We start from the raw sequence: 16,103 nt of genomic DNA on the forward strand, positions 1-16,103 counted from the left end.
TTGGAGGTGAGTAGCATTAATGGCGGAGCTCCACTTTGTGTTCTTGTTCACCATCTCCATTTCTTTTTTTAGTTTTATGACTGTTTAAAATCTGCAGAAGGCCTGTGGCAATTTGCTCCGGACTGGAAATCGGGGTAAAAATCTGAGCTAAAATCTTGTACTGTAATGTATTGGTAAAGTGGCAGTGTTTCATGATCTAAATATAGTACTATTGTAGTCACTCACCATATTGTGACCCTGGATCACAAAACCAGTCACACGTCGCACGGGTATATTTGTGGCAATAGCCAACAATACATTGTATGTGTCAAAATTATTGATTTTTCTTTTATGCCCTAAATCATTAGGATATTAAGGAAAGATCATGTTCCATGAAGATATTTAGTAAATTTCCTACCGTAAATATATAAAACATTTATTTTTGTGAGTGAATGCAGCACAATCGGCAACATAAATGGAGAACTTTAAAGGAGATTTTCTCAATGTTTCGATTTTTTGCACCATCAGATTCCAGATTTTCAATAGTTGTATCTCGGCCAAATATTGTCTTAACCTAACAAGCCATACATCAATGGAAAGCTTATTTATTCAGCTTCCAGATTATGTATGAATCTCAATTTAAAAAAAAAATGACCCATGTGACTGGTTCTAACTATAATAAATTATAGTTATTGAATTAAATCTTTTTACAATAAGCAATTGATGGGCCAATATTTCCACCTCCAGTAACGACCAGAATGTGACAGTAACTCATAGTTATGTGACAGTTTCCTGCTCTGTGTTGGATTTCTAAACTCCAGACCACATCCACATGACATTCACACAAGTTCTTGCTTGAAATTATAGAAGTCAAGACATGTCTTTTCCTCGTTCCCACGATATCATCAAGCAATCCCAGCTGTGTAGATGACTCTCACATTATAGACGCTTTTACCTATTTTACTGTTGATATTGTATTACAACTTGGTGATATATACTGAAAATATCTGGTGTAGGATTTGACCATTTTCACTCAGAAATTACAAAGAAACAGCAAGTAACACATTTAATTAAACAGGAGATTTTGAAGTTGAAATACTGAAATAGTAATTTTATTTTATTTTTAAATGTCAGTTTACAAAAACATTTCTTTTCACAGTGTAGTTCAATTATATCTTAATATTTGTATCCTTTTGACAATATTTTATTTATAAGATCTATAATCTATTTATTTACTCTAAAATGACTTAAAAGGTTCATCCAAAGCATCATTTCAACTCAACAGTCACTGGAGCTATGAAGATAAAAAAAAATTGAAACAAGAAGTAAAATCTAGTTTAAAATAATCAAGGCCTGCATTCCACAATGTTTTTTCACTAAATTAATGCAAGGAAAAATTATATTTATTCCCTTTTATTTATATAAACCAATATACCAACACATAGTAATAAACAGCAATATTTACAAGGGGTGGGAATCCCACGATTCGATTCAAAAGGATTCTCGATTTTTCAATAAAATTTCAATTCAATTTCAATTTCTATGACCAAATCTAAAATCAAATCTATGCATATATCGAATTGAAATTTCGAGAATCGAACAGCAGAGAAATGAACAGCAGCTCCTGTTAGTCCCAATCAAGGACAATTGTTTAAATTATAAACACCTCATAACTAAGTTAATTTAAACCGCTTGCACTCGCTCCACATTGAGCGTGTTTCTTGTATGTAAAAACTGAAGTAGCCTACCTGTTACATGGAAAGATCGCAAGAACAGCTTGACGTGTGCTCGACTAACCAAACTAAACATTATTTAAGGCTATTTTCTATTTGTTAAGATATTGATATGAACTGCTGTTGTCAAGTAGAATCTTCAGTGATAATGCTTCCTCCGTTGCAAGCCTGTGCGCTCTCTAAACTGTCACAGTGCTGCACTGTCACCTTTTACACTACATCATCACATTATTAAACATTTAGAAAATCGTTTTTTGAAATTTGTGAATCGATTCGAATCGGCGGAAGATAGAATCAAGAAGATTCATATGTGAATCGTTTTTTTCCCCACCCCTAATATTTACCTCAATATACAGTAATTTTATTAGAACATTTTAGGGTGTGTTAACATTTGGCATGTTTGGTTCGATTTAAACAAACTCTGGTGCGATTGCTCTGTCAGTGAATTAGTGTGAACGCCATCCGAACCCTGGTGCCACCAAACCAGCAGACCGAGACCGCTTGGGGATGGGTTTCGATCCACTTCCAAACGAACTCTGGTACAGTTTGAATGAAATATGAACACAACACGGACCAAAGACATGTAAACAAACCAAAAATACCAGTTTTTTCTTGTCATATTTCTGAAGAGACTTGTTTCAAAAGCATAACACATTTCAAATAAACACGTTTCACGTGTGTGTGTGTGTGTGTGTGTGTGTGTGTGTGTGTGTGTGTGTGTGTGTGTGTGTGTGTGTGTATATGGTTTATGTGGACACAAATGTGTATAATGACATGAATATTACAACGAAAACATGGTAGGCTATATGAGAGACTTCATGTGTCCTCATAAGCCAAATTTAACAAAACATACCAAACTGTTTTTTTTTTTTATTATTCAAAATAATGCAGAAAGTTTTCTGTGATGGGTACACCTATGGAGATTTACACATAAACCACATATACGTGTGTGTGTGTGTGTGTGTGTGTGTGTGTGTGTGTGTGTGTGTGTGTGTGTGTGTGTGTGTGTGTGTGTGTGTGTGTGTGTGTGTGTGTGTGTGTGTGTGTGTGTGTGTGTGTGTGTGTGTGTGTGTGTGTGTGTGTGTGTGCAGTGCTGTATCAGGCAGCATGAAGTGCCAGCTGTAGCCCTAGGGGCCCAAAATTACTGCCTCACTGATTTACCTCTCAACACAAGAGTCAGACACATGCAGACAGGCCTAAGACGCACAGCCTTGCCTGCTGTGCCCACGTCCTTCACTGAATGACAAGGATACCCTGTGTGTGTGTGTGTGTGTGTATGTGTGTGTTTCTCTAGCGTTAGTGCTGAGGCAGCCTGTAGTGTGGAAGCATGAGCTCTAATCCCCAGATCCTGGACTTCACAGGCCAGATCAAGAAGAGAAACATGTGTGAAGCTTACTGAGACACACACAGGATTAGTCCTCTGTATATAGCGAGACATTCACAGACACTGCATTGTATCACTCTTAAAGATCCTATGTGTTTTAAATACATTTATGTATTTTGCTTTTATCCTTATGACTAGCATTGCATTCAAGGTATACCGTCATTATACTGCAAAAAGGATTTTATTACTCTGTATATTTGCCTTGATTTCCAGTATAAATATCTAAACATTCTTAAATCAAGATACATTTACTTGAGAAACAATTACATAAGTCTGAAAACAAATCATCAAAATTAAGTGAATTTATGCTAAAAACAAGACAAATATCTGCCAATAGGATAAGAAAAAATTATATTTTTTCCCCTCTGAATTAAGTTTATTTTTCCTACCCCACTGACAGGTATCTTTTCTTGTTTTAAACATAAACTTACTTCATTGTAATACTTTTCAATTTACAAAGCTTAATATCTTAAGTAATTTTGCTTCTGTTGTATTACAAATTTATTAAATGTTTAATTTAGGTTCCAATACAATAGTATATAAACTGAGAAAGTTTAGTAGACTGAATTTAGCATTTGAGGTATACACTCACCTAAAGGATTATTAGGAACACCTGTTCAATTTATCATTAATGCAATTATCTAATCAACCAATCACATGGCAGTTGCTTCAATGCATTTAGGGTTGTGGTCCTGGTCAAGACAATCTCCTGAACTCCAAACTGAATGTCAGAATGGGAAAGAAAGGTGATTTAAGCAATTTTGAGCGTGGCATGTTTGTTGGTGCCAGACAGGCCGGTCTGAGTATTTCACAATCTGCTCAGTTACTGGGATTTTCACGCACAACCATTTCTAGGGTTTACAAAGAATGGTGTGAAAAGGGAAAACATCCAGTATGCGTCAGTCCTGTGGGCGAAAATGCCTTGTTGATGCTAGAGGTCAGAGGAGAATGGGCCGACTGATTCAAGCTGATAGAAGAGCAACTTTGACTGAAATAACCACTCGTTACAACCGAGGTATGCAGCAAAGCATTTGTGAAGCCACAACACGCACAACCTTGAGGCGGATGGGCTACAACAGCAGAAGACCCCACCGGGTACCACTCATCTCCACTACAAATAGGAAAAAGAGGCTACAATTTGCACGAGCTCACCAAAATTGGACAGTTGAAGCTGGGAGTGGTAATATACCTCCAATGAACGGTCGGGAAATTAAGTGTGGTCCTTGAGGCCTCTGCCTTGCTGTTCTAATCAGAGCAATTGTACTGCTGACAAATCCATATATTTGAGTCCTTGTTCTTTGGTCCTGTCTTCTTTCACGGAACATTACCAAAGAGTAGTCACAAAGACGAAATAACAAAGAGGACAAGACGGGACAAATGAACTTTTCCTACACAGATTAAGGCACACAACATATTTTTTCTTAGTATTCTAAAGTGAAAAACGCTATGTTGATTAGCATTAAAGGACACCTATTATGCAAAATTCACTTTTACATGGTGTTTGAACATAAATGTGTGTTGGCAATGTGTGTACACAACCACCCTAGTCCGCTACAGCAGGCTTGTACTAATAGTGGATAAAAGCAAGATGAAAAATAAGTTATAACCGTAATTAAACTAAACTATACTTGTTCTATCTCCATACAGCATATATTCTCTGGCTCTGTGGGCATTATTGTCCGACTCCGGGTCGAAATGAACACCGCTACTGAGAGTTTCTATTTTGATATTATCATTTCGTGAGATGAGATTGTCTTGGCTCTGAAGCGCGAGCTTGTGAGGCTCCACCCTCTGTGCGGCAGCAGCTGCTCATTTGCATTTAAAGGGATACACTCTAAAACGGCATGTTTTTCTGAGCCCCAAAAAGTGACAATTTAAACATGCTGTAAAAAATTATCTGTTGGGTATTTTGAGCTAAAACTTCACATACAACTTCTGAGGACATCAGAGACTTATCTTGTGAAAAGGGTCATAATAGGTGCCCTTTAAAGTATAAATATACTTTATTATCATGAAAAAAACAGAGAAGGCTTGAAGAACTCATAGATTGTAGTAGTCATGTGTATTAGTCATGTTTAATCAATCAAAGCGTTTCAATCTTCTGTTTATTCAGCTACAGCGATAGTATGATGCCCATAGGGATTTTCTGGAATGGCGTGCATTATCAAACTTCTGCAGGGCATATTTCAAGTGTCTGCGCGAGAGCGCCCTCTGGCTTTCAGATGGAGCAGTATTTACTACTGATCACAGAGCCGTGCTGCACTGACAAGCTGCACATAAAATAATCGCAGCCTTTGTCAAATCGTATGCGGTTTCATTTCAAATAATCGTGCAGCTGTTAAAATGGTCTAGAACTGGGACTAGTGCAGAAGTACATACTGATCCAGATATGTCATGCCCAGAGTAAAATCTGCTCAGACAGAGAGCAAAGTCTTACATACATGATATAACACAACATGTGCCGTTCATCTGAACCTGATAGAAAATCCCTCATTCTACAGAAGAACGATGCCTCATCCACCCTCGTTTCCCCATGACTGCTCATTTCTCTCTTTTCTTCTGGTCTGGCTCTTGTCTTCTCCATACGGGGTTCCAGTGATTATTTTTGGCTCTTAATCTTGGTCTTATTTCTCGCGGCACCATCCTGACTTCCTTTCCAGCTGTTCATAATATTGTTATCTATCTTATTTTCTTGGCCACAAAGGACTGAATCTCTCTCAGTGCAGCCCATAAGTATTCAGTGAGTGTAGAGAGTGAGAGAGTTGCAAAAGACAGCTTTAAAGGAATAGTTCACTTAAAAATGATAATCACCTCAAGTTGTTTCAAACCTGTATGAATTTCTTTCTTCTGCTGAACACAAAAGAAGATATTTGGAAGATTTTTTTGAAGAACAGTTGATGGACCCCATTCTCTATTGTGGAAGTCAATGGGGTCCATCAACTATTTGGTTACCGCCATTCTTCAAAATATCTTCTTTTGTGTTCAGCAGAAGAAAGAAATTCATAAAGGTTTGAAACAACTTGAGGATGAGTAAAGGATGACTACATTTTTAAATGAACTATTCCTTTAACAATAAAACCGTTTTAAAGTTGAAGGTTGTTGGATTTCATCTCCAAGGTTGTCATTTCCATTTTTGTATGTTTTCTTAACAGTGTCAGATACAAAAATCATTTGTATGAATATGTACAAATCTAGCATTCATTTCTCTAGCATTCACCGACAACTGGTTTTCAGCTCCATCTATTGAAGTAACTGTAAGTATAAGCATAATTACCTACAGTAAAATCATTAAAATCTCACCAGATCTTGTGTGATTTTTTTTTTTTTTTACTTAGCAGGTGAAATATGGCGTTTTCAAGATAAAGACTGACTTTAATATTGCTTGATTTTTAATAACGATTCCATAAATATCTGATGGTGTTTACATAAACATTTAAATGAGCCTCGTCCTTTTGTCAGACCATCGTACTGATGTTCTTTTACTGTCTCAAACTGTCAAAGACAGCAGAGAAAACCAAGACCATGGTTTCTGAATGTCTGAAATGAGTAAGAATTTCATTAAAAGTATCCAAAGAAAGTCACTGACCTAATTTGCCTCATTGTCTTTATTAACTAAATGAATATGATTTTACTGACTGTACTGGATTGTTTAAAATATGCTCGAGCTGCCCGATTGTGGACAAATTGAGAATCACATAAAAAAAAAAAAATCACAAATCACCCTCGATTCTGAACAGACAGCTAAACAAAATAAGTAATTTACAGATAGGTTCAAACGAAGTGTTAACTGCCACAGTCTATTAAATAGTTTAAAATGATGATTCAATGACTCACTCATAAAGAGTTTGCTTGTTTAATTACTGGATGAATCAGTGTTTTTTGAATGAATGTTTCAATGACAAAAACATTTTTCAACAGTTACTTGTCGCCACCTACTGGTGTAACGATGTAATCGATACAATATTTCTGTGAATCTCTGTGATCGAATTGTCATTGGTTTAATAGACGTAGTCAGATTGTTGTCCATTTTGGAACAAGATCGAGTGGGTGTTTGAATCGAGTTTGCGATCATATATCGTGTTACTAATTTATCGTGTTATTAATTGTGTTACTGTTGCTGTTGCTTCAGCTGGTTGGTTCATCAGTCCAAACTGGACTTTTGAATCCATCTGCACTGAATGAATCCATTATTCAGCCTCACATTGGCACTAATGCTTGCCTGTTGGGTAATTGGTTCTTCCATTGCATTCAGATTAGCTTTGGCTTTCAGAGGAAGTAGAATATTTGGTTGATGGTTTACCACCTTACATCAACATTTATTTTCATATTAGCAGATTTGTTTGAAACATTAACAGATGCCTTTTCTTCCCGAGGTGATAACAATGCGACAACAGCATTATCTTGCTGTGCAGCATGTTGAAAACGCTTGCGGGTTAGCATAGTTTTCAATAATTAACCTCTGGGTCTACCGCAGTCTTCTTTAGTGACGCAGGTTGTTTGAACTCATTGCTGAATTCTTTCTTCTTTACAGTACAACACTAAGTTTGTGATATTTCCTCAGTCTCTGATCTGCTTGCTTTCCTGCCAGACCCTTTTGTTTGGTCAGAAAAGCCAACAAGGAAACTGATAATTGTTGTTGGTGTTACTTGTTTCTACAGAAATGAGGGAACTGTTTGGGTCAAAATCAGGAAACAGAGCTATTGTCTCTGTCACGATATAAAAAACAGAACTTAGCCTCATAGATCCAATTTTTATGAGAATAGCAGCCAATTCATCACTGTTTCACTGTATAGAATTAATGAAAAATTATTACGTATTTATTGAAATTAATTTACATGCTTTCGTTGTCTGTGTAGGTTTTTTTTTTTTTTGGTGTTTAAAAGGCATTCTTAATTCAATTCTGAATGGTGTATGATTCCCTGGTGAATAGCCATTTGAATTGTTGCCATACAGCTTTTGTGTATTCCTCACCTGTTCCTTGTATTAATTTACTTATTTTTTCTTGATTCACTGTCACTTCTTGTTTCGTTGTTTCGCTTACAGAGCTGTTATGTTTTTATTCCCATTTTGGATGAATCTTTGTAGCTTTTGGGTTAGTAACAATGAATAATGGTTTTACAAGGCTGTAGCTACATATTTAGGTGTTTACATATTTTATGTGAATATTCTCTCCATAATCTTCATAGCATCAGTGAAAGTCTGACTGTAAAGCTGTAAACGGTTATGGTAATTACGATATGGCGCGAACACAGAACTAGTTTCAATGAATGTCTTGCTTCAGAAGTGACTTTGGTGAAAGTGTTCAACATACTGATATGGTTTCAGTGTGCACTTGTCTTAAAGCATTTTTTTTAGGTTTATGTTTGGGATAATCCACGGCTACGCTACCTCATCGTTGCTGAAAAATATGATGTAGTGATTCAGTTTTATCAATAAAAATCCAGGGAACTAGCTGTGGATTAAACTGTTTTATTGCACACCTTCCAACCAATCAGAATCGAGTATTCAGACAGACCATGGTATAACATCTAAATAATTCTCTTCTATTGCGTTTTAGCTACTGCATCATATATTGACATCCTTAAAGGTATTTCTCAATGAATTGGTGGATCCATCCAGTTCACAAAACAGATGGTAGTTAAAGCTTGCTTAAAGGTAAGATTATCAGTGAATAACAACTTAAATTTATTTTGAGTCCTTTTTGAATCAGGGTTATTAACTAAAAATAATAAAAACAAAATATTAGTTGAAAAACTTAATCTAAACTAATATTTGAAATGTTTCCTTGGTAATGAGCTGAAATATGTTTACGTTGAAGCAGTAAAATGGAGGAGGAAAAAAGTCTTAAAAAAATAAAATAATTAAACCTAAATAGCAATATTAAAAATGTCATTGTACGGTAATTGTGTGGAAAAGAACCACATGCTAGAACATTAATAAAAATGTATCCTTTTGAGTTCTACTGAGGTTTTGAATGACTTGTTGAGGAAGTGACGTAAGCCGTCACAAACGTCCTGCTGCTCTGGTTGTTGTGCGGGACTTTTATTTTGAAGGTGTGGCAGATTTTTACTTTGTTGGCTCTGAGAACGCCAATACCTGCGCTCCCATTCTCCGCCTTCATTAGTTTGTTTATGATCTGTTAGTCCTATATAATACTTTAATAGATAGAACTGTTAAACAAAGAAAGTAAACTGTACACAAAAAAGTATTGTAGCATTTTGCCATGTTGTTGCTAGCTGAGCAGAAATACATAATCATCTTTCGCCTGGTCCCTTCAAAGTCGCATTGGGTTTCCTGCTTAGTGTAAAGGTTGAGAAGTGCCACTGTAAAAAAGAATATTGCTGGTTTAACAGTTAAAATTTGGAGTTCATTCAAATAAAAACATTTAAGTAATACAACAAAGGAGATTGGTTTAATAAATAGAAAACTGTTTTGCTTATTTGTGGAGTGAATAGGCTAAAAACTGTGTTTTCACAGCTTTTATAATAATGACAGGTGTATTTGCATGCGTTCGGCCAATCAACGCACACTTACATCACTGGTAGTTCCTATAGTGCTGGGTTAGATTCTGTACTTCTTCCAATAGTTATAGAAACTATGAAAGCGTTCCAATGATGACCGGGAACTGCAAAACAGCAGAACCTCTGATTTGTCGTGTGTGTGAGTTTGGGGTCCCCAAGTGTGCAGTACATCAGAAAGGACCCTCGTTTCCCCTGTCATTGACTTCTGTTATGTTTTATCTCAGTGGCAGCTGCTGCTTTTGCCCGTTTTCCTTCCAGTGGTTTTCAGCTTCATTTGCCCCTCTAATGAAGATTTAGAGGCTCTAGGATCTCTAAAAGAAGAGCAAGAGAGAAAGCAGTTGCACAGAAGGAAAGAGAAAGCATTTTTAATGCCTGTGAAAACAGAAGAGATACTAAACTCAGGCTGAGAAAATGAACACAAATGAAAAACAAAACTGATAAACAGCATCCCATCTAAGGCACATGTCCACACCATGGGCAAAAAGTGCCAACAAACAGTGTTCTCCTCAAATCCAAAGGTAGAAAAGTGTCAAAATTACATGCAGTCACCAGCAAATTGCACAAGATCAAATTGTGAATCTGAATTAATTCCCCACCCAAGAATCACACGTACTCACACACAGGCCACTTTCTGAGGAATTGAAAAATTAAAACAACCAACCAAAGATTTAATCTGCCACAGTAAGAGAAGGCTATATTCATAAATGGCAAAAATGATATTATAAATTAGGTTAGAGGATAATACAGCAGAATAAGTTGATAACAATAATTGCACTTAATAATAAGTTGCACAATAATTTGATAAAATCTGAACAGTTAGTGAAAAAAAAAAAAAAAAAACATTGAGTTGAACAAATAAATTGTAAAATGTTCCACCTTGCTTTTTGTATTGTTACACACACATATATACTATATTGCCAAAAGTATTGGGACACCCCTCCAAATCATTGAGTTCATGTGTTCCAGTCACTTCCATGACCACAGTTGAATAAAAAAAGGCACCTAGGCATGCAGACGCTTCTACGAACATTTGTGAAAGGATGGGTCGCTCTCAGGAGCTCAGTGAATTCAAGCGTGGGACCGTGATAGGTTGACACCTGTGCAATAAGTCCATTCGTGAAATTTCCTCACTACTAAATATTCCACGGTTAACTGTCAGTGGTATTATAACACAGTGGAAGCAATTGGGAACAACAGTGGGAGTCCTGACCTCAACCCCATAGAACAGCTTTGGGATGAATAAGAGCGGAGACTGAGAGCCAGGCCTTCTCGTCCAACTTCAGTGCCTGATCTCACAAATGCACTTCTAGAAGAATGGTCAAAAATTCCCATAAACACACTCCTAAACCTTGCGGAAAGCCTTCCCAGAAGAGTTGAAGCTGTTATAGCTGCAAAGAGTGGGCCAACTCAATATTAAACCCTACGGATTAAGAATGGGATGTCATTAAAGTTCATGTGCATGTAAAGGCAGGCATCCCAAAACATTTGGCAATATACAGGGTTGGCCATTTATATGGATACACCGTAATAACATGGGAATGGTTGGTGATATTAAAGTCCTGTTTGTGGCACATTAGTGTATGTGAGGGGGCAAACTCCTCAAGATGGGTGGTGACCATCACATATACTAATGTGCCACAAACAGGACTTTAATATCACCAACCATTCCCATGTTATTACGGTGTATCCATATAAATGGCCCACCCTGTAGTTTGTGTGTATATATATGAAGAGTTCAGATGCAAAAGCCTCTAAGTGTCATCTGAAATTTTCTTCTAGAATGATAATTTTTATCAAGTTTGTATATTTAAGTTCGGTAATTTCACTTAAATGACAATTAATAGGTAATTTTCATTGCCATTTTAGTGAAATTACTGAAATTAAATATACGAGCTTGATTAAAATGATCATTCTAGAGGAAAATTTTAGATGACACTTAGAGGCTTTTGCATCTATAATATATCTAATATGAAAATGTATAGTGCAGCTTTTTAATGAGGAAGCAACATATGAACGATTGGACAGAACAAGATAGGCTGTTAATAACCTTTTATTGTGCAAAAGTATTATGATATGAAAACTGCGCAGAATGATGCGCTTGAAGCAACACGGAGTCAGCAAGCAGCACTTCGCAGTGATAAATTCAAAGCAAAAAGGGAAGAGATGTTGATGCATAGTGTATTATATTGTATATATAGAAAGATGACATGATTTAGAAACAGCAATTAACAAAATAAAGTCCTTTAGTGCAAAACCGTAGACCTTAATCTACAAATACAGTATAATAATGGGAACATTGATCTTAAAATGAGTTTCATCGTGTTACTGTCATACCCGAACGCGGCGCACTGTTTGAATGCTGAATGGAGAATGACCGAGGAGAGATGAGTTTCCATTTACTTTAACTTAATGACTTAAATATTCATTAGTACCTCACATTAAGCTATCAAATGGCTTCAGAAGTCTTGGAGTATAGTGCACGTAGTTGCACGCAATAACAGTAAATGATGCATATTTTTTGTATTTTGTATTGTAATTATTGTAAATAACCCTATATCAAACTCTAATCCGAATCGTAACTCTATAATAAGTACATGTAGTTAAATAATATTCAGTACTTATATGACTAAGTACAATGTAACTACATTACCTTAAAGTAAAGTGTAACCGATTAACCTAAGGATTAATTTTTAAAGTCCCCCTGTAGTCAATAATTGTATCCCTTAAAACTCATCTTTGATGGCTACATATTTTAAAAAAAAAATTCTTCATGCCTTAAAATATCTTGAAAGCAACTCTACACCCTTGCCTCATTTAGTATATGTGGATCCATGAATATGCAAATGAGCCCCGCCTCCACCCACTCACACATCTCAGAGATCCACTGGTTGATGATCACACGTTGATCTGATTGGCTACAAGGTAGTTTGTGATGTCAGAAACACCAGCGATTTTAAAGCGTGTTTTTGAGACTGTCTTTGATTCACTGCAGTTTAAGGAGAAAATACTCAGGACAAATACGGACAAATACAAATACATTTTTTTTTTTTTTTTTTTTTTTTATTACTGACTTCACTTTCACTTGTCTTTTATATTGTTTCATAACTTTTCAGGCTAGTAGTTTTTGCTGTGGTATCAAAATTAGGTTCCAGAATAGTGAATTTTTAATGATCTACAAATATGGTGTCATAATAAGCTATTTAATAGTATACAATGTTGAGTCTAAAACAATGAGTCAAAAACAATAATAGTGAAAAGTATGGCAGGGCAAGTAAAAATTTAACCATTGGCCCGACTGAGATGTAGGCCGGATATTGACTGATATTGTCTGAACAAACGGATCACAATTTCATCCATGCAAAATAACACTGCAGACACTGAAGATCAGATCGGATATATGTGCAAAGTGATCAGATCCACTGCAGGGAAATGTGCCTGTCACCCAAAAAACAAATCTACAGTACGCCATATGTGAGCAAAAATTTGGTGTAAACAAGATTAATTTGTCCGTCCCTAGTTTGTATTGCAGTCAATTAGATTTTTTTTGCAACAAATGCAAGTTTTGTAGCGAAAGTCTTGCTGTGACTAATGCCAGTGTCATGTAAAGCGAGTGCTCGCAGTGACCTTGCCGTCTCGTTCGCGCCTCCTCCTGAGTGAGCAGCTGTTTGTGTAATGTCTTCATCTTCTCTCTCGGCCCACAGAGCACTAAGAACTGGAGGGCGTCCGTGGATCTGACGGGACGACTGCTGACGGCTCACGGCCAGGGCTACGGCAAGAGCGGCCAGCCCACCGGACACACCACTGACTCCTTACAGGTGAGCACAACCTGTGCTCTCGACAGGGCTGCGGCCCTTTCGTTCATCTTCTTAAAGTCCCCGTGAACCGGAAATTGCAAACGACTTTTCTCCAGTGTTGTGACGTATTTCCAAGTGAAACAGAATATTGAACAGAGGGCAGGGTTTTACTTAGCGCTCCTCCTCTCCATCTCTGCTCATAGCAGACTAACGGTTTGAGGGGAGAGGTTAAGCGTTTTCAACCCAAGCCGTCAAACCTACGTCATCAGAAAAAGACGCCATTCCAGACCGGAAGTAACTTTTCAGATTTTGATTAAAGATTACCATGGTAAATTTTTTTTTATATATATATTTACTTGCACGGATTAATTGTTCACCACAAGACTAGTAATATGCGCTAACAAAGTTAATGGGGTCAATTTTTATTTCACGGGGACTTTAACACAAATTAAGATATTTTTGATGAAATCTGAGAGCTGTCTCACTCCTCCATAGGCTGCTAGGTAATCGATATCTGCCGGCCCAGAAAAGTTAATAAAGACATCTTTAAAATAGTCCAAGTGACTACAGTGGCTCAACCTTAAGTTTATCAAGCGACGAGAATACTTTTTGTGCGCATAAAAAACTAAAATAACTTTATTCCACTCTTCATTTTCTTCTGTGTGGGTCTAAGTGAGTTCACGTAGTGTAACAGTGCAGCGCTTCTGGGTTGTACGTCAGAACGGAGGCTCACTATTGGCCAGCATCACACACATGACCAACGTCGTCCAATAGTGAGCCTCCGTTCTGACGTACAACCCAGAAGCGCTGCACTGTTACACTACGTGAACTCACTTAGACCCACACAGAAGAAAATGAATAGTTGAATAAAGTCATTATTTTAGTTTTTTTGCGCACAAAAAGTATTCTTGTCGCTTGTTAAACTTAAGGTTGAGCCACTGTAGTCACTTGGACTATTTTAAAAATTGTCTTTACTAACTTTCTGGGCCGGCAGGTTTCAGTTACATAGAAGCCTATGGAGGAGTGAGACAGCTCTCAGATTTCATCAAAAATATCTTAATTTGTGTTCTGAAGATGAACGAAAGTCTTACGGTGGTTGGAACAATATGAGGGTGAGTAATTACTGACAGAATTTTCATTTTTGGGTGAATTAACCCTTTAATAAAGACCTTCTGAAGCGAAGCCATGTGTTTTTGTATGAAAAATATCCAGTTTAGCTTCTTCCATTTTCTAATGATTGCTCAAACAGTGGACCTTTTTTCACCAAGCTGCTTGGAAATTTCCCCGTAGCCCTTTCCAGCCTTGTGGAGGTGTACAATTTTGTCTCTAGTGTCTTTGGACAGCTCTTTGGTCTTGGCCATGTTAGTAGTTGGATTCTTACTGATTGTATGGGGTGGACAGGTGTCTTTATGCAGCTAACGACCTCAAACAGGTGCATCTAATTTAGGATAATAAATGGAGTGGAGGTGGACATTTTAAAGGCAGACTAACAGGTCTTTGAGGGTCAGAATTCTAGCTGATAGACAGGTGTTCAAATACTTATTTGCAGCTGTATCACACAAATAAATAGTTAAAAAATCATATATTGTGATTTCTGGATTTTTTTTTTTTAGATTATGTCTCTCACAGTGGACATGCACCTACGATGACAATTTCAGACCCCTCCATGATTCCTAAGTGGGAGAACTTGCAAAATATCAGGGTGTTCAAATACTTATTTTCCTCACTGTATACTGATATATAACTTGATTTCGAATCAAGATCAGAATTTAAATGAATAGCAAGCTTGTGAATCAAAATCGACATTTGTGTCGATACCCAGCCCTAGAGTTGTGTTCAGTTCCCCACACTGATATACATGTGAAGCAGCAGATCTGTCGGTGTTTGAGCTGGCGTCCCGACTCCCACTCAGTCCACAGTAACCCGCTGACGGGCCCGTGGCTCGTGTCAAAGCCCCCGCTCGCTTTGATGAGCGGCCTCACCCGGCTCCACACGCACTGCTGCAGAGAAGAGCTCGTCTGGAATACATGAAGATCACAAAGCATTGCACAACTCAGTTACAGAAAGAACAAAATGTTGAAATGTTATGTTGAAACAGACTCCTCTTTTGTCTCTGCAGCTGTGGTTTGTGCGTCTTGCTCTTCTGGTGAAGCTCAACCTTTTCCAGAACGCTGAGCTGGAGTTTGAGCCCTTTGGGAATCTTGACCATCCAAACCTCTACTATGAATATTACCCAACGGTTTACCCTGGAAGACGAGGTAAAAGTTGTTTTATCGAGGCAATTTTGAGATATTCTGAAATATTTCCATACACTACTGTTCACAGGTTTGGAGTCAGTTAGATTAATTTTTTTTTTTAAGAATTTAATGCTTTTATTGAGCAAGGACGCATTAAATTGATCAAAAGTGACAGTAAAGACATTTATAGTGTTATTAAAGATTTTTATTTCTGTTGTTGTTATTATTATTATTGTTATTATTAAATCATTTATTTAACTTATTATTATAATAATATTATTATCTGTTGCTGCTGAATTTTAAGTGATGACTTTCTGTAATCACTGATTGTGTAATTAATACTCTGCCTAAAGTCTTATTAGATGGCTGACAATATTTAGGATAATAAACTTTATCTCTTTTTTTGTACCTCTTAATTTTTATTATCATTGTTAATTAAATAACAATCAGACTTT

The 16,103-nt window shown here is 36.9% G+C and overlaps 1 protein-coding gene across 3 annotated transcripts in view; it reads left to right on the forward strand.

Moving 5' to 3' along the window:
- The window catches only part of trappc12 (trafficking protein particle complex subunit 12), a 41,294-nt gene that overhangs the window by 10,828 nt on the left and 14,363 nt on the right, over positions 1-16,103 (forward strand). For all 3 annotated transcript variants that reach the window (XM_081394520.1, XM_081394521.1, XM_081394522.1), the window contains 2 exons: positions 13,319-13,432; positions 15,531-15,669. In XM_081394520.1, the coding sequence (XP_081250646.1) occupies positions 13,319-13,432; positions 15,531-15,669 (253 nt within the window). The remainder of the gene's footprint in view (positions 1-13,318; positions 13,433-15,530; positions 15,670-16,103) is intronic.

This window comes from Scardinius erythrophthalmus (assembly GCF_964197995.2).
Source record: "Scardinius erythrophthalmus genome assembly, chromosome: 19".
Lineage (NCBI taxonomy): Eukaryota > Metazoa > Chordata > Actinopteri > Cypriniformes > Leuciscidae > Scardinius > Scardinius erythrophthalmus.